This window comes from Cydia strobilella, chromosome 16, assembly GCF_947568885.1.
Source record: "Cydia strobilella chromosome 16, ilCydStro3.1, whole genome shotgun sequence".
Taxonomy (NCBI): domain Eukaryota; kingdom Metazoa; phylum Arthropoda; class Insecta; order Lepidoptera; family Tortricidae; genus Cydia; species Cydia strobilella.
In genome coordinates this window covers 3,054,137-3,080,562 of record NC_086056.1, presented here as the reverse complement: position 1 = coordinate 3,080,562, position 26,426 = coordinate 3,054,137, and the positions used below count along the sequence as shown (strand labels likewise).

Genomic DNA, 26,426 nt, shown 5'->3' with positions numbered 1-26,426 from the left:
TAACTGTAAAATATTTTTTTATACCACGTCGGTGGCAATCAAGCATACGGCCCACTTGATGGTAAGCAGTTACCGTAGCCTATGGACGCCTGCAACACCAGAGATATTACACGCGCGTTGCCGACCCTTTAAAAACCTGTACACTCCTTTTTTGAAGAACCCCATACTGTAGCCCCTCGGGAAAACCTCAGCAGGGAGCTCATTCCACAGCCGAAGCGTCCGCGGGAGGAAATCCCTCTTAAACCGCACAGTACGCGACCATTTAGGTGCTAGTGAATACCCTGCCGATGGCGAGCGGTGCGGTGATAGAAAGCGGCCGTTGGCATCATGTCAAACAATTCTTCAGAGCACAGCCCATTGTACAAGCGGTAGAACACACACAAGGAGGCGAAGTCTCAAAATAAGGCGGAGGTTTACATTTCGTCAGGTAATTTTATGTATAGTCAGCAAAACTATTAGCTTAATACCCTTAGACTACATAATTATATTTGTAGGTACTAATACAAATATAAATGTATTCAAGGGTGCTAAGCTAATAGTTTTGCTGCCTGTAAATACGTTTTTATAACAAAGCTTCCGTGAGGCACAGACATATTAAATGTAAAAGTGCCCCTGTGGCCTATTTGCTGAATAAATGTTTGATGTTGATGTTGATGTGTTGCTTCCAAGCAAAAGTCCCACTTTGTCGCTTGCAAAAAGGACGCTTTGACAGGTTATTCGTATAAAAATACAAGCAAATATCATCCTTATGGTAAGCGACAAAGTGGGACCTTTGCTAGACTGCGACATATATAATAAAATGGGTCAGTTACATATTTTAAGTCGAAGATTCCATTTACCGATTATTCGGAGACCACTACCTGTACCGTATGACGGGTCACCCATGGATTTCAAAGACCTCACGAGCGACGCTATCGACTACTTACGGAATGCTAAATTTAAGTTATGATTTGCATGTTAATACTAAAAACAGTGTATAATGCCATACGATAAATAAATATGCTAAATAACAAGTTTTTTTTAATGGTATACTGATACTGATACTATATCAATTTAAATTTCGTTTAGTATGTACATTTTTATGTCTGGATTTGACATTCTCACTTACATTGTTTGATTGGATAAAACCTTAGGCGCCGTCATTATTTTGTAAAATAAATAAACATTACTAGTAGGTTCTCAGTACCCTACTTACCTCATTTCACTAAGCCTTTCTAAGTCTTTAAGCACACAACCCAAGACTCCTAACACAAAGAGTGTTTCGACATTGAATAATACAATATCTCCGTCCACATTTATAATAGAATTACGCGAGGGACCTACGTGTTTGCTCGCCAGAATAAATAGCCCGAAAGTATTTATTATACTCGGATTGTATTTGCTGAAGATTATTTCTATCTAACGTGTATATTTCGGAGGGTAATATGTCGGGGTAACAATTTTGACGGAAATGTAAAAAAATTATATAATATTGATCTTTGTGAAATAAAATAACAATACAATACAAATCCTCTTTATTGCAAAACCTCAGAAAAAATGTACATGGAAACACAAAACAACACAACAACAACAATAACAATGTGAAATAGAAAAGGGTAAGTTATAAGAATACGGTCAAGCAATTTAATTTCTAGCGACTTTTATATTGATGACAAGGTACGAAATGGTATGGAAATTAAATTCTTTTATTATTCCTACTGTGAGAAAAGTATATACGAACTATAATGCAAAATATACAACATGTACTGCATGTATTATGAAATATAAAAACAATGTAAAATAAAGCCATCATATTAACGTGATTAAGTCCCGCTTTACAATTTAATAATCTGTAGAAATCGTGAAAGTTTAAAATTTAAATCAGTGTTATGTAGATACCTGTCTGAAAAGTATGTACAGTCAAGGGCATAAATTTCTAAAGTTTCAAAAATATGTGTACGCTGCTCTTACACCTTTTTTTATGATATAGGAGGCAAACGAGCAGACGGATCACCTGATGGTAAGCGATTACCGCCGCCCATGGACACCCACAACATCAGAGGGGTTGTAAGTGCGTTGCCGGCCTTTAAGATGGGAGTACGCTCTTTTCTTGAAGGTTTGAAGGTCATATCGGTCCGGAAATACCGCAGGCCATTCCACAGTTTAGCTGTGCGAGGCAGGAAGTTTCTAGAGAAACGCACAGTTGAGGACTGCCAACCATCTAAGTGGTGAGGATGGTAATGTTGTCGCGTAGGGCGATGGCTAAACGAAGCGGCAGGTATTAATCCGAACAATTCCTCGGAGCACTCCCCGTTATACACGCGATAGAAAATGCAGAGCGAGGCCACATCTCTACGCAGCGCCAAGGAGTCAAGCCGTTCCGAAATACGCTGGCAGTCGACAATTCGAGTAGCTCTTCGCTGGATGCGGTCCAGAGGGAGAAGCTGGTATTGGGGTGCCCCTGCCCATAGATGAGAGCAGTATTCCATGTGTGGGCGAACCTGCGCTTTATACAGCTGTAGGCGGTGGGCCGGCGTGAAATACTGTCTCGATCTGTTGAGCACACCGAGCTTTTTTGAGGCTAATTTGGCCTTACCCTCTAAATGGCCGCGGAACTGGACTTCACTCGAAATGTCGATACCGAGGATTCCGATGCTGGCTGCGGCAGTCAGGGGAGTGCTCTCAAAACGAGGTGACACGACAAACTCTAACTTTTTTGCGGTAAACGCGCAAACCTGTGTCTTGGCAGGGTCGTTAGACACTAAAGTCGTGTTCACATATTTTTGAGCCATTTGTCTGGATAGATATTTTTGCCTTCGACTGTACCTAATTACGAACGACGAGCGGAGATGGATCGGACATACCCCTCGAAGAGGAGCTGCGAACAACGCCAGTATCGCGTTTGAGTGGCGGCCTCAGGACGAAAAGCGAGCCCGCAAACGTCCCGTAACACCTGGAGTAGCACGGTACGCTTATCACCATGCCTGTCACGTTCTAACAAGTATGTGAGTGCGAAAGTGACGGACTTAGTGATAGGGGAAACCATGCTGCGCGGGCTGGAGGTGGAGCGTAGGAGCTGCGAGCCGTAGGAATTAGCTGGAGCGAGGCCAAGACGGTTGCTCAAGATAGAAAGGCGTGGAGGGATCTTGTGGAGGCCCTATGCACCTCCGGGGTACCCTAGGACATCAACAACATGGTAATAATATACCGCACTAGTGCGATAATTAGTTTATTATGCAACTATGTCGAAAATATAAAGGGCCATATGTACTGTAAAACGTTGTACGACACATGTGCGAATAGGTAATTCGCAACGAGTGGCGATAAATTAAAACTCGACCGAAGGGAGTTCAAAGTTAACATTATAATTAACAAAATTAATTAAAATTAATTAGTTAATTTTAATGTTAACTTAGAAAAAGAAGCTTTTTTGTTGTTTATTTAGCCTAGTCAAAAAAACATTTATCACTGAAATTATTTTTGAACAATCAGTTACGTACTAGCCGTTTGCGGTGTTGTAACTAGGAGTAACGCGTTTTCAGAAAAATAACTGGTTTTCACGGTAACATAATATAATCATATTTGGTGAGCTCAGATTGAGATGACGCCTTGATACGCGAACAAAAGAGGCACGTCAGTTCGTTCTCATGTACTTAGACTCCCTTTTTTGGAAATCCACGCGTGTATTCATGTATATTATGTAAATTTTATGAAATATTTAGCATCATATTTATTATGCAGTCATTCATAAAATATTTTCTTTATTGTAGATTTTTCCGCCTCCTGGGGCTAAAGCTTGCATCTTTTCCGTAATCATTTATGCAGTTTTTAGGGTTCCGTTGAATATTATGGAACAATCTAACACTATTTAAAAAAAAATGGAAATCACCGCTTCGGACAATACGCCCTTAACCAACTGAGCTACCAAAGCTTACCAGAAGCGTGCGAATCTCTCCTTCCCGTCCTTTTTGTTTACACGTCTTGGGGAGGCGCAAAGCGACATCTACCGGAAGAATCTTGTATCTTAACGGCACCGGAGTCAATGTAACGTGGGACTCCGGTCTCGTTAAATTTTTCCTTTAATATAAATAATTGTAGTATCGCTCGCAGCTTGCTAAAACGTTAACTAATCTCACTGTAAGCTATGATAGCTTAATTGTTGTTAGTAGGTACTAAATGACTTCGTATAAATATATACTACTACAGATATAGATCTCAGGAAAAATATATCCGTACTCATCACTTTCGGGATTCGAACCCATGACCAGCTTCACTACTAACCATAAAAAATCCCAACTTGCGAAATCCGTACTGACATTCATATTTTCACGTAAACCTCAATAATTCTTTGACGACCGATCTAATTCTCTGACATTTCTCATATACCATTATACTGTGATCTCTGATTACGCATTATAAATACAATCTCGAGGTCTTTTTTAAGCTGGATACTCTCATAGGCTATGTGAGCGATAGAAAGAAGTCCTGAGAGTCTACGAAGTTTCTTTATCTGTCTCACTACCGAAAAAATATGCAAGAGGAATAGCGAGGCAGATAACGTTTTTCGATGTTAGCGGTAGGTACAGATGTAGTTTGAGGCAAATTTACTCTCAAAATATAAAAAAAAATACAATTTTATTTGTTTTCTACTTATAAGGTTTATCTTAAACTGGTAGCTTCTATAAGGGTTTACAGTATAATATCTTGGCCTAAACGGAACCATTCCATTAATTGGGTTAAGTACCAATTCCTATGGAAATCGAGCACCGGAAGCTAGTGACGCCATCTTAATATATGGTGTTTCACGATCTCGTGTAGCGTAAATCACGGGTTATATCGGCGTTACGGATGAGTACCGGTTTGGTACCGGTGAGTGAGGGAGTACCGGTCTCCTACAATTCTTGAACCAGTTTGAGCGAATTGTAATCGGTTTATGGGCATTTCTATTTAAAGTTGTACCTCCAACTCTTGTTAGAATTAGGAATTGTTGTAGTTTTTTATATTCAGAATCACCAGCTTCCTTCTGGTGTTGCAGGTGTCCATCAGCGACGGCAATTGCTTTCCAACAGGAAACTCGCTTGCTCGTTTGCCGCCTATATCATAAAAAAAACAGCTGTATTTATCTTATTTCTATCTGTTTGGCATCACTGTGTTTTTTGCCTAGCTTAGAATAACATTTTTTTCTTTAGCAAACGTGACTAAAACTGTCTGCGGGAAACTCTATAAACAAGCGTATTTGTTTGTTTTCTCAACCATATAGGAACTAAAAGCAAATCAATTGGGATACCGATGGAGGCAAGAATAAAGTACTTGAACCGATTCTGGTTCAACAATTTGTTAATTTTTTTATCTTGTTATGATACGACTTTGACCATCGCTGACGCTAAATTTGTGCGCGCAAATTGCACTGGGATTCGTGTCATAAGCATGTCGCTCTTAACTTATTGGTGTGATGCGATGCACTGCGCGTCGTGTCAAGGTCGTATTGTTCTATCAGAATTAGCCTCCTGTTTTTAGAAAAATGCTTTCGTTTACGGAATTTTACACAGACGAATTTGGCTGCATTGACCTAATAATAGTAATAATTATACTCACTTTTTACTTTGAATTATTTTTTATTTTTTTATTTATTTATATATTCTAATTTACAACTTAATTACTAAACATTTATATTTTCGCCAAACTGTTACGTTTGATGGCGAGATGCGCTCAGTTTTTATACACTTAACCTATTAAACTAGTTTTATAATTTAAACTAACAGTTTCATTAGCCATAATATACTTATACAAACTATTGTTCAAAAACAAATAAAAATAAAAATGGCAAACAATGTAAACAAATATGTCAGTATGCGTTTCCATTTGACATATACCCTAAAAAATTTACGCGGGTGATTTTCACTGAAATATTAATAATTAACAAATTTGTTTGTTTACATAATTTTTCACTATCTAATTAGGTCCAACTTATAATCGTGATAAATTGAGAAGATGTTCTTTTAATCTAGTTTTTAACATGGATTTGCTTAATTTAGGACTTTGTCTTAGTAAGCTAATTTTATTTAATATTTTGTCTAAAAATAAAACGTCGCCTAAAAAATGTCGTGTACAGTAGTTAGCGTCGCGCGGCCATCAAGAACGCTACTCACGTACTGTTAGTGCTCGAAAAAGGAGACTAGGCTCTCCGAAACATGTCGCGCGAGTGCCTAAAAACCGTAAAATTCGCTTAAAAATATCGTTAAGAAAAATGTCTAAAATTAGTAAAGAAGTAACGTCTGTATAAATTTTTAAATAAGTGTGCATTAGTAGTTTCCAACTCAAGGCAACTTACAGACTAAAGTACAAACTCAAGATATAGTTGCCTGATCATTCTAAGAACTACGCAAAATAAATTAAAAAGTTGTCTGAATATGCTAAGGAAGTCTTCACAGCAATCAGTGAAGTATGATAAAACTTTTAACAATGTATTATTAATGGCGCACTGGGCAGGAGTTAGTACTTTTCAATTCACTGTAACTCCAAGGAAAGTTGTAAAGATAGGTACATGTATTATAATAATCTAATATGTAACAGACGACTCACGTTTATCCATCGCCTCACAGAACTTCATACACTCACTACAGACAACAGGCCAATCACTTGCAAAAACATCACATTCCGGTGCTGATGCGAGGAGCGAGTTAAGCAGTTGAAGAGAGCGGACTATAGGAGGACTATAGGAGTATCTACATGGTGGCTAAAAAATAAGTGCATTCCCGTTGCCAGGGAAGTTTTGGGATTATACTGAACTGATTTTACTATACCAACCAATCACGAAATCGCGAAAAAAAATTTTACCCTCCCATAGAAAATGGACCAGCCAAAATGTATGAAAGAGCCAAATATTTTTTTCGCTTTTTCGGGGTTGGTCCCATAGTAAACGTTGCTACTGCTCCATCTCTGCCCTCATGTAAATGATCTGTACATACCTATTATATTATACAGGACGCCCCAAATAAGCCACGATTATACACGTCTGTGCTTAATGACCAGATACATAACTCGTAACAAAAGATACTTCATAAATATTGAAATTCGGCTCGGTTTATGGAGATCGATAATGCCCGGGTGTTTAGGTATAATACAGACAGCATCAATAGTAGCGGATCTGCCAGCCTAGCCGAGGTGACAATCGCTATCGCTACGACAACGAAACGCTTTGTGTCTCTCTATCACTCTTCCATATTAGTGCGACAGTGATAGTTGCGTTTCGATCGCTACGGACTACGCGTCAAACGTATCTCCCATTCTGAACGCAGCCTTTGCAGGTATATGCACGTATCAAAGAAACTATCACCTATATCATGAGTGCAAAAGTGCGCGCCAGTAATAAACGAGCTTCCATCGTACGCACTTGTTTCATTGCTAAGTACATACCTATCACAACAACAACAACAATTAAAATAAAAACGGGCCAAGTACGAGTCGGACTTGCGCACGAAGGGTTCCGTACCATTACGCAAAAAACGGCAAAAAAAACACGTTTGTTGTATGGGAGCCCCCCCTTAAATATTTATTTTATTCTGTTTTTAGTATTACTTGTTATAACGGCAACAGAAATACATCTTCTGTGAAAATTTCAACTGTCTGGTGTTCATACAGCCTGGTGACAGACGGACAGGCAGACAGACAAACAGCGAAGTCTTAGTAATGGGGTCCCGTTTTTACCCTTTGGGTACGGAACCCTAAAAAGCGAACTTTTAGATTTCTGTAGCGGCCTAGCGGCCCGTTTGAGTGTACCAGAACGTAAGGTTTGCTGACTGAAAAATCCGAAATGCTAAATTCAAGAGATAATGTGATTAGTTATAAGTTGGATAATATTAATAAGAACACATGACATACCTACATGACATAAAAGTTTCCGATTATGATAAAAGTAAACTAAACCTATAATGATGGATTAAAAGTATTAAAGGAAGGAGAAAGCTAACCTGGATAGACAACATTAAAAGCTGGTCCAATATTAATGACACTGCCAGTTTGTCTAGACTGGCACAGGATAGAACCAAGTTCCGTAAGATGGTCGCCGACATCCGCTGAGGATATGGCACAGCAAGAAGAAGAAGAAAAGTATTAAAACCATTCATGGCCATGCTACGTGAGAAACTAGACGAAATATTGGATTCTTGTAAACGGTTTTCAATATCCGACTCGTCCAACTCTGTAGTCTATAATTTTCCAACTCATTGGCTCCTTTAAATACGTCTTCTGGAACCGACGCTTACAGATTTTATTAAAAAGAAATTCCGTCCGACTGATTATTACTACTAGTTAGTATTTTTCCTTCTGTAGTTAAATAAAACAGTGTACAAATTTCAACAGTATTTGATACTAATAACAGACTTATTTAACCTTTTGGACGCCAATGACCGATATATACGCACCGTAGGTTCAACGCCAAAGACCGATTAATCGGTCATAGACCACAGAGCAACATAGACCTACGTGCATATGCATATAAAGTTACAATTCCAGTTTTGACGCTTCGGCGACGTGGCGTCTGGATGACAGCTTTTGTGTTTGACACGGCGTCGAAAAGGTTAATGCAGGTGTTCCGTTCTTAACGTTTAGTTTTAAGTAATTAATCAAAATTCCGCGCGCTTTTATCCGTTTATCGATGCAAAGCCAAAACGCAAAACGATAATATATTGACATTTTAGCCAATAGGATTGTCCGAAATTACCCGGATGCATGCAAAGGACAAGCTCAGCAGAGCCTCTGTTGGCGAGAAGAAGAACTAACGAGACGCCCAGAGCGTGCGGATCGACCGCTATCGATTTAAATCTATTTTTATGGAATAAACTTCCAAATCTAACTGTTTTAGTGTTAAACGTGCGTGACAGAAGACCTAAGACTGTTTAGTAGGGTGTCCCGACGTTGTATGAAAAAAAAATACTTTTGTCGTATACTAATGCAAGAGGTGTCAAAAGTTGCGTAAATTTACAAACATTACGAAAAATTAAAAAAAAATTGAATTACGTGTTATCTTGAGGGCTCTACCAGCCTTTGAATATTTATTATTTTTTCGATTTCGCAGAAATATACCGTACGTCTAAAATAATACAAAAGAATGCTCAAAGGGTATAGAATTGTCAAAAGTAACAGAAATAAACTAAAATAAACAAAATGGCTATTATAATCAATGACAAACCCTTAGAATTTAGACTAATTTTTGTGTCCAGAATGAGGCATTTCTGCACGAGACAGCAACTTGTTTCTAATTAAGCCATCTCTAGAAGTAGCGTCTGTTACACTTTGTGAGACCTCTGTTACCACTTTAATACATCTTTCTACAGATTTTGTGTGACAAGAAAAGTCAACTGCTTAAGTAAACTTATCTGTCGTCATGATCTTAAGATCCTCGTTAGAGACATGTCGAAGAACTGGTGGTGCTGAAACATTACACTCGCCATATAATAATATCGGTGTAAACAGTAACAGAAAAGTTTATTTTAGGTGGTCTAAATATCCTGCGTTTAGTGCCATTTTCAGCTTCTCTGGCATTTATTATTCTTTGCAATGCAAGGTCCCGAATGTGATATCTTTCTAGTGAGTAGTAAGTTTTCTGCATGGGCAAAAAAGAATTTCTCTCGATAAAAGAATGAATCCACAACAAATCTCAGATTTTCGGGAAAAAATCGAGAATAAATAACTATTTGGAAAATATGTTTGGATCCATCTATAAAAGACGGATTTTTCTTTATTAGGAACTAAATAGGTGCGTATACTTTAACCGAGAAGTTGACAAGCAATTTCAATTCTTCGGATGGATTAAGAGTAGTAAGAGATTCAAATGAAGTGCATTTACAAGCAGCAACATCAAAAAGCTTCACAGATGATTAAACACAACTTTAAAACTGCTTTTAAAACTATCATTTTGATTAATTTTGGGATATCTTTTCAAATTTTGGTATTTTACGAAATAGTGTTTCAGTAATTGAATAACTCGTTCCTTCGTGATAGTTGGAACCGAAGCTTTGGTCCAAATATTATGGATCTCTTCAGAAACAATCGCATATACATCTGAATTTGATAAATCTTTTCATTACAGTTCGATTTCAGGTTATTTTTGACAAACAAAATAAATCGAATGACGTCCTTTATGGTTGCTAGCTGTCGCGCATCAAGTTCTTTGAAAGATGCCAATATAGCACATTTAGTGCCACTACGTTTTGAACTTATACTTATAAATCGAAACTAATGAACACAACTGTACTCTTATAACACAAATAATAACTTCGACAGAAAGGAAACGCTCGCGAGTCAAGTCATAAACGTACTTTTTTAATTTTTTAATTTGAGGGTAGTTTTAAGTTAAAACGTGACAAATGCTAATGCAATGGTAACATTTCATTTTACGCAAAAAATAATATCAAGTATGTTATACAACTAAATAAAACAAAAGGTTATTTGTTTTGAAAAATTAGCTAAAGATGAAACATTTCATATAGAATAAAAAATGCAATTTTTTCAAAACTGAACGTCTGTAGAACCCTAATGCCGTACTTGTATACCATTTTTAAGTATATTTTTGTAATCTACATTTAATTACGCAACTTTTGAGAGGTCTTGCGTTAGTGAAAACAAAAAAAAAAAATTCGGGACACCCTACTGTTTAGCGTACCGCCGGCCGGTGTGTGGAAGAGGAAAAGGTGTTGAACGTTGAGAAGAACCAGTCGCATCGAGAGGATTCCGCCATTGCTGCAGAATTAATAAGGTTAGTCCAGTGCATGGTAATCCCATCGGCTGTTCTATCTTGTTGTATCGTTTGTTACCGGCGAGTGTAGATATTTATGCTCGATCCAAACTGTTGCGAATTGGCATTGCATCTTACCCAAAACCGCGCTATTTTGCAACAGCAGGATTAAATTATATCTTTCTTCTGATATATAGTATCTACTTTCATATGCAGACTAACTGCGCGCACTAAAGGTAACAGCTGCTACTTTTTACTCACATCGATCTTAACAGGTAGGTAACTCGGAATATTTTTTAGCAACTGGTAATAATCATAGTGTTAATTTTACAATGTATCATGGTATTTAAGAATATTTGTAGAATAAACTAAACAATTGTTTGAAGTGTTTTTGTAACTGGTTAGGTAATTACATGCATACATTAATTTTGTATCGAACAAAAACGTCTATTTCTAAGAATAATAGCATCGTTCGCAAACGTTTCTGCTTAATAAAAAAATAATTTAGTATGGCGTCACATCGTTAAGCGAGGTTAGCAAGAACTTGGATGCAATTTTCATTACATTGCGGTATCTGATAAACATTTTGAACGCAGTTTACCTCAGTAGTTGGCAATGTAACGGCAATTGCATGCAAGTTCTTGCTAGTCTAAACCTCGCGTTACTGATGAATTTCTAATTTTCGGAACTCCGGTAGCCGTTTAAGAAGTGTAAGGCCTACTGTCCACGACGCGTAGCTGCATAGACGCTGCATGAATACGCAGTGCAGCTGCCATGCAGCCCGGCGTACAGACGTTGTCCACGAAGCGTAGCGTAAGCGTATCGTAGCCTACATTTCCTTTCGTTTGTGAGAATGTCGTCCAACGATGAAGACGTTATTTTGGCTTATTATTATCTTCGAAGTCGCCGAAGACGCCGTAGATATTGGATACATCCATATATATAAAGAAACATCAATTGTAGACTGTTCGTAGCTGCAAGAGAACTATCAGAGGATGATAACGTATTTCATTCATTTTATACCTATAGAATGAGTAAAAGGACATTCCAGGATATTTTTCCACTATTTGAACAAACTTTGCAGCCCTTGCCGCCATTTTTTTCACAAAAACTCAACGTGCTATTCCTTGCGATGTAGCCCGGCGTATAACACGCAGTACGCCCAGCGGCGTGAAGCTTGCATGCAGCGTCGCTGACGCGACGTTGCCGCTCCGTCGACAGAGTTGTGCGGTTTTGTATGTAGGCTGCAAGCAAGCGTACAGCAAGCGTACAATGACGAGTACGCGTCTATGCAGGTACGCTTCCGTGGACAGTAGGCCTAAGACTCTTACGGTAGACGTCGCTAGAGCCTTCCTAGGGCTCATATATGGTGGAAATATTCGCTGTATTGGGCCAGTCTTGGTAGGTCAGATGGCAGAGCACTATAGTAGTGATACCGTGGTCGTGGGTTCAAGTCCCACCCAAGACAGTCAATATTTTTTTCCACTTTATATGTATTTCTAAATTACATGAATTGCACCTAAGAGTCGCAGTTTAGAAAACCACTTATCTAACTTAATGAAAAACAAAACAACGAAAAGCTAATTTATAATTGGGAAATGTGTGGGCAATAAAAAGGCATATAACAAAATGAAACGAATTCATTAATAACGTAGGCTATTTTATAACAGTTTTAAAATATCGGATTCCAATTGAGTTCAACGTTTATTTTACTCCAATTGCTCAGGTCTAAAATATCATTCGATACTTTATGTAACGGATATTGTTTGCTAGCTGGCGAGCTATTGACCCTCATATCATCATATATCCCAGGTAGCAAAATGACGTAAAATGACGTCAGCGACGTCATAATGACGGCATTATTACGTCATTATGACGTCGCTGACGTCATTTGACGTCATTTTGCTACCTGGGATGGGGCATTCCACAAGAATGTCACTTACGAAATGCTTTGCCTTGTATGGCGGCTACCTCAATCAAATGCGTAGCTCGAAAATATACTGCCAATTTGTTAACCAAGTCATAGAACATAACCAGACCAAAAGTCGCTTCCTGAGACATTCTCGTGAAATACCTCATATGGGAAGCGATGATGTAAGTTTGAAGGCCTGCTAGCCTAGTCGGTAGTGACCCTGCCTACCAAGCAGGAGGTCCAGGGTTCGAATCCCGGTAAGGGAATTTATTTGTTTGTTCATCACAATTATTCAAGTCAAGATAATTAACTATTAGTATAAGTACTCATGTAAGTGAATTGTAATATTCTTATGAGTAATAAAATTATTTAAACCTTATTTGTCCCTGAGTTATGGATGTTTTCTCTGTATACCTATAAGTAAATTACTCCTACGTTTTGATTAATGTAAGTGACTAAATCTAATTAAATCTTGAAATAATCTGATACCTCTAATTTTAGGCTGCATCCAAATTTAAACTACAACCGAGTAACAATAGATACTAAAATACCATACATCGTATATAAGCGTGTGCACATCTTTGCGTATAATCCCGTAATAATATAATTGTTTTCGAGTTACCGGTACGCAGGTGCGTTCAACGCGAGTTTCTCCGGATGACAAACGAGGAGCGATATAAACAAGCTAATTAGATAAACCATGTGTGTGTGCGATGTGCGATTAAATTTAGAGAGAATTAATGGATGTACAGATTATCGGACGGTAATGAGGCTTTGTTGCATAAAGATTATTTAATAGGTAATATTTAGTTTATACGAGTACTTTGCACATATTTAATACATAAAGCGCTAACAAAACACGCAATAAAAGCTTGTTAGAAGATTTATGACAATTAAAAATAAATTAATTTTGTTATCAAGCAGAAACGTCTGCAAACGAAAAATAATATACGAAATTTAGAACCTATGTAAAAATGCTAATCAATTATTTAAAATTGATTTAAATAATAATGAAGTTTATTTCAATATCGAATTTAAACTGCTGTGAGTCATGCTAAGTCATGTCGCGGGAGTGACTAAAAATACCATGAGTATGTATGTATTGAAATAAAACGGTTTATTTTATTTCAATACCTAATTAAATGGCGTCGAAGATGGCGGGATAACTTGGACAGGAGTCGCCGTGGAGGAGGCTTACAAAAAGGATTTTGTAAGACTTGCCAAAATTAGCACTAAACCGAGACGAGTGGTAAAAGAGGGGAGGTTTGTGCCCAGCAGCGGGACAGAGTGGTCTCTTAGTAAAATAATTAAAATATATTTAAATAGTCATTCGATTAGAATGATAGCATCGGTCTAATTACTAAAGAAGCAAAGCCGCTGTATAAATAAACTTTCCACCTCAAAAGCCAGTACAATAGCAAACAATAAAACAGAACTGAAACAGACACCCCGATTAAACAAACGATGGAAGCAAACAAACATCGCTGCATGATGTGATAAAGTGCTCATCGCAAATAAATCAGGAAAAGGAAAAGTTCACACAAAAAATTTGAAACGACGATGTCCGCGAGCGAACGGCGATTGTTTTTTTTTACTGAAGTGTAAAGAGAATGTTGGAATTTTTTGACCGAGTTTTTATAGTGACGGTATAGGGATTTCGATTTAAGAGGGGACGTGAATGTAGGGCATTAGAACAAAGGATAATATTATGGCATCCCGCGCGAAACTAGCGACGGAACATTTATCGATCGTTTTATCTTAATACCTAACTCTGAAAGTACTCGTATATCACTGGCTATTTTATACTAAAATTATACTGCTACGGTATGCAGTGCAGACTTGCAGAGTATCGAATTATTTCGTCGAAGTAAAAACATTCTACGTCTCCCCCCCTTAATGTAGTCACTGCCATTAAAAAACAATTTACATTTTGTTCAGAATTTTCAGATACGTTTTAGAGGTCGCTACTTGTGTAGTTCGAATAGGCATCCTGACATTTAACGGACAAAGTTAAAAGAATTGCTATACTTAAAGCCAAAGGCCAAAACTTAAGCATCTTTTTAAGTTGTAGGTAACCAAACACACCATCGGTTAGAGGTGGCTAGAGCTACAAACGGTTAAGGCACGTTAGGTAGCTTTTAAATAAAAATAAAAATAAATAAATAAATAAACGTTTATTCAAAGATCTTACAACTAAATACATATTTTCTTCTGCCAAACCACACAGTGGTTTGTTGACAGACGAGGCTCCTTTGCGTTTGTGTTAGCTGTTGATATGTAACTTAACTTTATCTTAAACCTAAACTTACCTACTTAACCCTTTACTGCATGCGCAGCCTTATATGGTTGTTATGTTTTTAGCTATACTAGCTATTTTAGCTAAATAACTTAAGCAGTTGTTTCCATTTTAGGATTGACACATTTCAAGCGCCGTAAATAAAAAACAATGATATATAAATACATTAAGGCGCGAGCCACAAGAGACTTACCCTTATCAGTGTAGGGCAGGAACTGCCCTGTTGGGAACCATACGTTGCGATATACGGATAGCAATGCCCTTTTTCAAGGAATTAGGTAGGCTTAGGATATCGTCGCAAAAGTAACTGATAATCATTTGAAGGCTTACGAAGTCAGTGCGCGTGCGTCTCGCTTGCGCCAATACATGTACGAACAAGTACGAGCGAAATGCATGGACGAATGATAACAAAATTATATAAATTTGTTATTGGAATGTAAGTTAAATTGTCCTCACGGCCTTTTATCTGGCGTTGTAAGGCCTAGGCGTTAAGACCTGTTGTTTGAATATCGATAAACGTAAATGTAAAAGAAACATCCCAGCGTAAGCCGATAACAATACTATATAACATTTTAGTCAGGAAAATGGTACAATAGAAAAAAAAGACTCCTCTTCATTAGAACACGATGTCAGTAATCACTATATCTCCTTATATGATCATGTTTTTCAAAGAGGCGTTGATATTCGTAGACGTGGAAAAAATATATGTAGTTCTTGACTATATTAGCTTAAATAACATAGCTTCCGATACACGAATTATGACACTTCGCTCGATACAATTAATTCCCAAAGTAACCTCTAACTCGGACTTTTAATCAAACTTTACTCAGTTATTTAACTTATTTATTATGTGATACTATAAACAAAAAAAGAAGAAAAAGCAATCTTAACTTAAATAGTAATTTCATAGCTTTCGAATTTCGATATTGTTAGGTAAAGTTTTTAAAATAAATAAAAATCGACAAAATTCGATCAAAATTGACACTTGGCGCGCATGATCTTTCCCGTTCTTTTTTGCGAAATGTGACAGTACTGCGACCTACTTAGATGTCAGCGAGTCTGTTGTACTATCCGTAACCAAACTAACGACCGATTACGATCTTTTCACTCTTACCATGACAATGCAAGTGTGAATGAGAAATTTACATTAGGCAGGTAAAGGTTTACCCTTGATCCCGGCTTTGCCTCCGCGGAACGACACGTGTCGTCGGGATCACGGTAACACATGCTGCATACATAATCTGTGATGATATTGTCAAGGTACTTGACAACGACAAATAATACCAAGACCGCATGGTTAGAATCCGCTTTCAAAAGAAGTGTTTTCTTTTTTGTTGAGATGGATATTTTTTTAAAGCCAATTTTTATTTTATTTGCGATTTTTTTTTCGTCAATAGGGGATATTACTGCAATGTTCTGCCACCAGAGTGCAAGACTAGCCCTTTTAGTAAACCATAGAGTAACTTATACATACTGTACCTTTAACAGGTTTTTGACAAGTTTTCAGAGATAATAAAATATGTCATTGATGCATCAAGGCGGTTTGCTTACAGAAGATCTACAGGGAAACACGAATCCGAAAATTCGCTATCTGCCTCTTTATCGCTCGAATATGCAAGAGTGACAGAGATGTTAGATACAGAAATTTTCTTGTTTCACGATAGAGCCTCAGATTGTGGTAGAGGCGCCCTGGCGCCCCCTACGCAGAGTTTCGCGTAATATTCCCTATTAAGGATAACATCTATTTGGTTTATAGATAGAGTTGCCTATCCTGTACAATTTAAGCGCAGATTCACTGTATGTCTTGAAAAATTTCCTCTGAGTTACGAAAACGTATGAAATCTTACGGAAAATTACTTACCTACATTGGGATTTCGTGTTTATTCCGCACAGAATGAAATCCGCCTCTTATCTAAGCGCTTATTTGGTAATATACCTACTCGGATGTTGGAGAAGACTGTTGTACCTATGCGGTAATTCATCCAATCAATAGGGCGTTGTTACAAATTTTTTTAAACGTCCCAATATTTTCCTATAACTAGATTTGCCATACAAGTGCACAAAAAAAAACTGATGATAGGATTCTAGAAAGTTTGGACATTCATCTCCGTAGAACTAGTAAAATCAATGGTGCTCGTTATTCTGATTAAGAATAACCGAAAATTTACACTGAAAAAAATGCTTGCATAAAAGTAACTAAATATTAAGTTCAGTTATTTATAGAATCATTCAAAGAGTTATGCTTATTATTATTTTCAGCATTTATAAAACTTTTAATTTATGAAAACAACTAAAGTAGTTTTTGGTACAGCGAAGAAAAGGTACTTCTAACCAGGAACCTCAATTTAACGCTTTCAACATTTTTTTTTACCAGACCAACAAAACAAAGACAATCTGTCCATTCTGCTGGAGAACAGAGTAATTTAATGGACAGGCGATGAACAGGTTCCCAAGCAAAAGGAATGCAGTGGCACGTGAAATAAGTAGATAGGGATTCGTTTGACGAGATATTATGGAGAAACAAAGAATAGTAGGCTTGAAAGCCCCTCGCGAGCCAGTGAGCGGAAAGTTTTATATTGATGATATAATATTGTAATTCGTTGTTTGAAATTTCCAATATCATTTGAGATTTTTGTGGTTGCGAGAAAAAGATAGGCCGAAAAAGCGTCGCTAAGCAACTTACTGTAATTTCATAACATGCCGATTTCGTCGTGTTTACGTGCGACGCGCACACATGAACAAGAAATACAACTGAGGAATTAACCGTGAATGGTTGAAAGCCGATATGCGTGCGAAACCGGCCTACCATGAAGCCACAGTTTTGTAGGACTAAGCTACCCTTAGGGAGTAGCATACGGCGACTTTTTGCATCGATTCAGTCGCAAAAAGGCTCGATTCAACATCGATACAGCTTTTGACACAGTATCGATCGATACAGTCGCGATGTAAGCCGAACACTGCTTGATCACATGAACTACCGAGACTGAGATACCTATCTGCAGTGAATATTTCTAACATATTAGTTACAATTTTATTATAAAATACCCTTCAATGGTGAAGTAACGAATTTATTACTCTTGCTTGAACATGTAGGCACATAAAAAAATTACCTGATTGCAAGTTAAGTTGAGGTGTTCCCCTGTGCAGAAGGGAGGGGCGGATGGAGCCCTGCCGTGTGATGTCGAGGTTATCTGTGGACAACATAAAATACCATTCATTTATTTGTTCTTTATTGCGAAATAAAACAACATAACTCATTTTCCTTTCTTACATTACAAAAACTATATTTACACAATTAAATGAACAGAGCGTTGTGCAATGTTTAATATAATTATAAAAAAAACTATCATTACATTTGTTATAACGCCGTAGCCTTCGAAGAGTAGGTAATATATTATTGCAAGTGACTGTACGAGTAGCTGCAGAAATGTAGGTCGCGTCAGGCGTGGCTCACTCCGCGATTTCGTCGCGTCGCTACAAGTACCTGCGGCCGCCCCAATTTCGGGGTTTTGCCGTAGTAATTGCCGCGCGCCGCTACGGAACGGACGCCTGCACGCGCTTGCGCCGCCTTGCGCGTAGTAGACGCGTTTTGTAAGAGAGTGAATCTTCTGTACCTAGTACTATTACATATGCTGTGCTTGCGTGTAGCCATACAAACTGATATTTCAACACAGGTCTCGAATGTACGAGATTGCCTATCGAAAATCAAAAGCGTCAGATGTAGTGACATTGGAAGTATTGAATTCAGAATTAATATGAGGTTGCGTAAATTATTTTAGGATATATCCACTCACCGTATATCCTACATAAAGCTTTTCGTATATTCCAGGCCGCTTACCTCACGTAGTACATTTAAGCCAGCCGCTATGAAGCTTAAAAGTGGTCACTTTTTTTCATGTGTACTGCCTGTTTCACATTGTTGCGGACGCAACTTTTATTTATATAAAATATTCCTAGTAGTAGCTAAACGCAGCCGTCGGGTTCGGTTAGTATGCGGAGGCTTTAAGCACCAATAGGAGCGCTCCACATAATTTGTATCGCGGCCAATTAGAGGCCAAATTTAAACCACCTTTTTTCTGTTCAATTTCGCTTAATCACTCTCTCATCAGCCTCCATACAATAACCACCACTTCTACACTTTTTAACCGTTTTGTCAACTGTACCTTTTAACCAGTACCTATTGAAAATTATATTAGTTTACTTCAAATCGAAGTATTTTTATTTGAGTCGCCGAGACCTCCACGGCGGCTACACACATTCATGACATTCATATACGTGAGGGCTTTAATTTTCTTGTGCACACTTTAATCTTTAAGCGTAAGCGTCAGTCTAGGTCGGTGTATTCCAATGGTTGTTACGCGGGTCAGGCACTGACGTATAATAAAAGAAATTTCTATATTCTATACCTATCATATCTGGACAGTAGAGATCTAAAGCGCGCGGTTGTTTAATGCGATAAACGCATCGTTGAATGCATGTTATCAACGGAATGTAGGAAAAATGACAATGCGCTTACCGCTGTTTACCGCGTAAAACAATGTATAGGTATGACCATTAGATTATCTGATGTAAAATGGTGTCGGGCTAGAGTTGTGTTTAACGCTGCGTTTATCGCATAAAACAACCGCGCGCTTAAAAGTACTATTTTCCGAAAGCGAATTTTTCCACATAAAAAAATTGGTAACTTCCGCTTTAGAGAGATTCCTAGTACTCAAAGTTCTTCCTGTATTCTTGTAAAAAACCGTTAAGTAGCTATAAGATTAAAATATAGTGTGAGATGGTTACACCTACTTACGTTACGTTTGCCCTAGTGGAAAGCTGACTTTCGCTTTGCAGGACTTTAAGTAAGACCGTACAAGTTTTAACGCAATTTATCGGACCTCCCCGCAAAATTACATCGACCTGTCTGAAAATTTACGAGATAACTTTGTATTTTGTAACCCCTTTTCAACGGCCAGGGTTGCCACTAATTCATAATACGCATTTCGAAGGGGGATCAATTGAGACATTCCTGGCGTGCTCACTTTCAGTTTCAACTGATTTGCAAAGGTTTTTTTAAATTAAATGCGCTGGTTGCTAATGGAGGAAAATTCCAGAGCATGTGTAGGGTTACAACAATAAAATTAGGTTATACTTTGTAAAGCTCTTCTTTCGGTCCCTCATTACGTAATTGTATTTTGTATTTTGACGTGTAATGTATGTGTATATTATTAATAAATATGAATATGAATACGGGTTGGGTTGATCGAGACTTCGATTTCCAATTTTCTTTATAGCAGCTCTCCACTTATTAAATCACATTTACAAACGGGTCTATCGCGAATTTATTTTGTTACCTTTATTTACCGACGTTTCGACACAGGTTTCACTGGTCGTGGTCGCGGCTAACTGATGTCCCAGCAAAGTTAGCCGCGACCACGACCAGTGAAACCTGTGTCGAAACGTCGGTAAATAAAGGTAACAAAATAAATTCGCGATAGACCCGTTTGTAAATGTGATTTAATATGTGTTCAAACCGCGAAAGTTTAAAAAGCTCTCCACTTCTTCCTATCGATTGTTTTGTGAAATACGTTACTTAGGCCTATGTTGCAAATTTTTAAATTAAATGTTTGCGGACGCGCACGTAGATGATTTTTATGCCATTATGCGGAAAAATATAGCATCAGTGGTACACCGTATACGTGGGTGCCCTAACGGGATCCTGGAAATGATAGCCAACAGGTTAGATTCGGTTGTTTTGGGACGGTATATCGAATTGCATGTTCACAAACATGCAGTTCGATAGATCGGCCACAATAATTTGTAATTTATTAGTGTGTAGTTTCATGTGTGTAATTTAGTGTAGGTACTGTTCTGTAACATAACATAGCCTGTAAGTTAATACTAACAACTATGGACTGTAACTGTCTAAAAATAAATAATTTTTATTATTATAATTTTTTATTTATTTATTATAATTTTTTTTTTTTTTTTTTATTTTTTTTTATTTTTTTTTAAAGGAAAACTGCAAAATCCATTGTTTCGAGTAAGATTAGAACTTGCTTCCTTTTGGAACGGTGCCCCTAATTCCAAGAATTTGCACACTTGCATTGACAACAGGTAATTTAGAATGCAACCTCAGAATCACTAAATTAGGAGGAATATAACAATAGTAAGGATCTACAGTTTCGAATGATTTGCGGTTAGTTTCACTAGTTATTGATCGGGATATGGACCGTGATTACCTTTTGTACTGTTTTCGAGCTCCCGATATATTTTCGACGCAATTACATGCATCTTGTTCACGGGTAACTGAAGATAGCGGGTGGGTGACAAAGTTGTGTAGACCGCACACGGTCTACCCTCATTCGTGCGCGTCGGCTGCGTTAGCTTTCAACGTTACCACCGATTACCAACGGAAAGAAATACAAAAGATAATCACGGTCTATATCCCGCTCAATATGACTAGTAAGGATCTAATAATACTCGGAATAAGTGTGGTAAACTAGACTTCTCCTTGACTGTTCAGCTTGATGGTTCCACCTCGAATGTCCCAACGACACTTTCGAAACTAAACTTCCTAGCCGCCATGCCTAAAAATGGCGGGCAATTAATCCATTGCTGATTGGTTGATGCTAACTGTCAAACCTGACCAATCAGAGTTTAGCAACATTCCCATTGGTAAGTTTGGCCCAATCATATTCAGGAGAAGTTCAGTGTTGCCAATATAATATTAATTATTGTTGCGTTCAAAAACGTGTGATGATCGTATGTTGGATGTTGCCTTTTTAATTCTTATTATAATAACACTGCGATCACAAAAATTCATAAACGCGTTAGCTTAAATTCAATTCAAACACAAAAATCATGACATAAGCATCTAAAGTGGCTTCTATTTGTTGTCAACTAACAAATAATACAAATTGCCACAGCCCTTTTATTTTAACCTCCGCCGTTGGCAACCCTACCCAACTTACATTATACGCAACCCGTTGCCATGGGAACGTCTCTGGGGGCCCACGCATTTTACGCCGATTGGATTGTCCCACGGAACACGAACCAAACGTGATTTCAGGTCGGCTTCACGTCGATTTTTTCACCGGGTTTAAGTGAAGGCTTGTATAATTCAACACTGATAGAAAAGTAAAAGGATGTAAGTGCAGAACGTGTTACTTTTTAAACATAAGGGTTGGGTTTCTAAAGCCACAGAGCAATGCGATTAGAGGTGGGCTGGTTCGTTGTTTTGTTTTAAGTAGGTACAGTGAGCTGTGAAATTGCATGGAGAAATTATAAAAAAAAAATATGAATGAATTCATTGATAAACGGCCCGATTCGAAGTAGGTATTGTTACTCATACCACCTACGAGTATTCAATTTCAATTTCAATTATTATTTATTTTCAAGATAACAGTGATCCCATTCTGTTAGTATTACACAATTATTATAAGGTTTAAAAACTATGTTAATACTTAAAAGTTATATTAGACTTATTTAATTTAATTTTATTGGTATTATCTAGTCTGTGTTCCAACTTAGATGTTCCATCGCCACGTTCCATAAAGCTTGTGTCACAGAATAAGTAATTGTATTCTTGTGTATACATAATATTATCTCGTAGAATGTAGCCATAAAAAAAATAACATAAGTAAACCTTTCATGTCACGACCACATGTTCTTAGTTTATTCTAAACAAAAAAGCCTATTACTCCGATGACGTCATAAAAACGCGATGCGTTCCCAGTTCCCATGATTTGCATTACTTTTTTAATATTAATCTTATGGCCCTTGTTTAAAGGGTCGTAATAAAACAGGCTCACGCCACTCCGGCCTCGGGCAGTCTTATATTAAAACTCTTACTACACCTCAATGCAAAAAGGGTGTAAGTGTATGTGTGTTTCTTGTAAAATACGGCGTTGTGTGGAATAAATACCTTATTAAACGTGCATACCTTTTTAAAGGTTTTTTTGAGGAAATTATTGCACGTGCGCTTTAAAAAGAGGATTTTTTTTGAGTGCTCCTGTCTTTGGGCTTAATGTCATTCTTTAAAAAAGTAATTTACTTTGTTGATATTGCTTACGTCACATCAAAGAGAATAGAGTGTATAGAGTATGGATGGTATAGAAAGGATCGCAATCTCTTATGGCAGAATTGTTGTAAAAGTGACCGCGTTAAGCTTTAAATAATAGTTCCTAATCTCTCCGGTGGCGCTAGTTAGGCTCTGGGACATGAGTATAACATAAACCATATAAGGCAACAAATAACCCGACCAAATTACGTAGGTTGTTTTTGGTAGTATTTCGGTGTATGGTGGCGCCGCCTAATTACTGTTTTTTGATGGACACTTTTCATACATAGAGATTTGGCTCCTTTATACAGTCTCCATGGTATAGAGACTATTGTCATAGTAAATTTTGTAGTCACAGTAAATTTACTGCCATCTTTCGACACAGGATTAAATCTAAAAATGAAAATGTTAATAATGGATAAATGATTTTTTATTTTTTATTATTTTTAGAACGCCATATGACTTTGACCCATATTCTTTCACTGATGTGTGTTAAAATTGTTAAATATCAAACGGTGTCGCCATCTACATGAGTAGGCCAAAGGTATAGCGCCATCTATTAGGGCATAATTTTTTCTTGATTTTCCGTGGTACCAAAGAGGATAAAATATTATAGAGCGGTACTGTCATAGTAAATTTTGTAACCACAGTAAATTCACTGCCATCTATCGACACACTTTAAAACTAAAAATTAAGATTTATTAAAATACGATAAAATTTATTTAAATATGGATAAATGATTTTTTTATTTTCATTAATTATTTTTATTATTTTGACTCATGTTCTTTCACTGATATGCGTTAAAATTGTTAAATAACAGACGAAACCGTCAACGCCCTCTATACGAGAGTAGGCTGGTAGTAGCGACATCTGATCGAGAATCAAATTTTCGTGATTTTCGAGGCACGTTTTTTCCTTAGACTGTATCCATCTATTACGGAGTTATATCTATCTTTGGTGGTACTTACTTTATTTCTTAGACTACTTATACGGAGTTATATAATATATCTTTGATAATATGTGATAAAACTTATTTGGTTAACAATGTGCAGATTGCGAGTGCGTATCTGATTTTGTTAATAACACACTTATCTTAATACATCAATATCATGATAACATACAAATCATATGTTTTTTTGCGGTACTTATCTACTTAGCTAAGTACTTAGTGAGATTAACCTAACAATAGATTTTTGAGATAGAAAATGTCATAAATCCGGGCAGCAACATCGATTTTGACATTCGCACTAGCAAGGCAGTCAGCAGTAATGTCTAATCTGTGCGACCGGTAACGTAAGGTCGGGGTACTTAGCCCCATGGTATAGTATCTCTGAAGAGGAGTAATGTAATGCTGATAATAATGCCATCTCCTGGTTATGCTGGACATCTATTCCTCAGCCGTGGTGCCCTGCTGAGCTAAAAAGCGGTATCTCAATTGAAGATTGAATGCAAATAAGTACCTTAAATTTTAATCATAACGTTTCATTTCCAGTTCACTCGTTTTTGAGATACCGCCTTTTAGTATAAGGAGGGCTGAGTGTGGCTAGATATAATTATTGTGTGTAGATGGTGGAAAACAAAATATACCAAACAAATATTTAAGCAGGTATCTTAATCGTATTTAATTAAATCTAGAAGAATATTATTTTAATAAAAAATGTTTTGATAGTGTTACTAACCTTACGTTGCAAATGAACTAGGAAACAAATAAAATTTGCAACGTAAAAATAGTTTTTTTAATATGTAGTGCAAACACCGTACAATGACAGATTGACGTATTATGACGAATAAAAAAACCAAATTACGTTTGGTTTGACGGGAAATTTTGAAATTATTTCTAAGTTGGTTTTTAATATAAATTCCGTTTAAACATACTTTAGATCAGATTTATGTTAAGATATTAACTAACAGCGTTTCTTTATATCACAACCAACCTTCTGAGTTGTGTTGAGTTGAGCTTTTACTCATTCAACCAAACCAACGCAGGCAAGATGAAAAGCAATGGCGGCCGCGCCGAATCTGTGTACCTTCTTGTATGTACATCGGTACAAGAACAAGGTAAGTAAATTTTCGAGTATATATATAGTGCTCCGGAACATTTATTTATTATTTCATCTTTATCAAAAGCTTTGATAGAGGCTTCGGGCAAAGCATATTTATGAAATGTTGGCGATGGAACATTGTAACATTTCAATAACAACCGTTGAACTAGCACCATTCTTAGTGCCCGTCTTTAGATACACGTTGCTCTGATTATCATAACTAAGATACTGTTTTCCGTGGCTAGGTCTTAATCTGATAAATCAACTACAACCTGCCAAAATTGGAAAGACCTACATCTAATGACAAAATCCAACCACAATACGTTACCTTTGTCGACATTTTACATGAATTATATCCCGATTCACTGATTTCTTGTTACCTAACATTAAATGTGACAATAGCACACCCTTAAAATGCATGCTCAACACTTGTCCTGTTTCGCTATAAAATACTCTTTTTATAATTTTGATAACATCTTAATTGTAAATATATTTTCAGGTACGAGTATTAAAAAGCTTCAAGAATAAAGTTGCGACACGGCAGGTATCGATAAGTTTTTCGATTTTGTCAATGGCAATTTCAGTAAACCTAAAAAAGGAAAAATCTACCTATGCGCTGTAACACCCAGATGACCGCACCACAAATTGTGGTTAAAAAGCTGGAATGTTCTAAAAACTATGAAATATGCGACCAAAAATGGATCAAAATGAAATCAATAAAAAGTTGGATCAAACTATCAATGAAGCTTTCCAAGTTATTTTGGGATCATGAAGAAGAAATGAAATAGGTTGCCTCTAATTATTATTTAAAACATAGTCAGGAAATAAATTGTTACATACTATATGTACATACCTACTCGCTGTTAAGATATTTTCACGCTGTATTTGCATTTGTCTTAGTTACTTGGAATGGAACGTATGTAAATAAGTAGGTACTTATAAATAATATATTGTACTTGATTCAACATAAGTTTTCATTTATTTATTCTGAAAAACTGATTTATGTAGTTTTCTAAGCATATACAATGGAATTTGGTACGACAAAGAAAACTACATAAATCAGTTTCCAATATTAAAATTGTTACTTGTAGGTAAAGAACCCATAAGTATGTGTGTGTGTGAGTGTACATGTGTGCGTGTTTACTGCATATACAGTCTCATTAGTTGAGAGCAGGACCGCTAGGGGCAGCACTAGTAGAGACGTGAACGTGAAATGTCCGAGAGTTTCTTATCTATTACAGTAATAACATATACTAATCTATGCTTAGCCCTCCAAGGTTAATTTGTCCACCCATAAAAACCTATTTATTGAATTAATAAATTATTAAAAACGACACGAAACGCTTACACAAATACAGATTGGAAGGCACCCCGACCTTACGGTACCGATCGCACAAATTAGTAGGCTGATTTGCCGA

The 26,426-nt window shown here is 37.0% G+C and overlaps 1 protein-coding gene across 1 annotated transcript in view; it reads right to left on the bottom strand.

Moving 5' to 3' along the window:
• Positions 1-26,426, bottom strand: part of LOC134748340 (neural cell adhesion molecule 2-like) — a 413,385-nt gene that overhangs the window by 73,906 nt on the left and 313,053 nt on the right. The window contains exon 3 of the mRNA XM_063683110.1: positions 18,033-18,113. Coding sequence (XP_063539180.1) covers positions 18,033-18,113 — 81 coding nt within the window. The remainder of the gene's footprint in view (positions 1-18,032; positions 18,114-26,426) is intronic.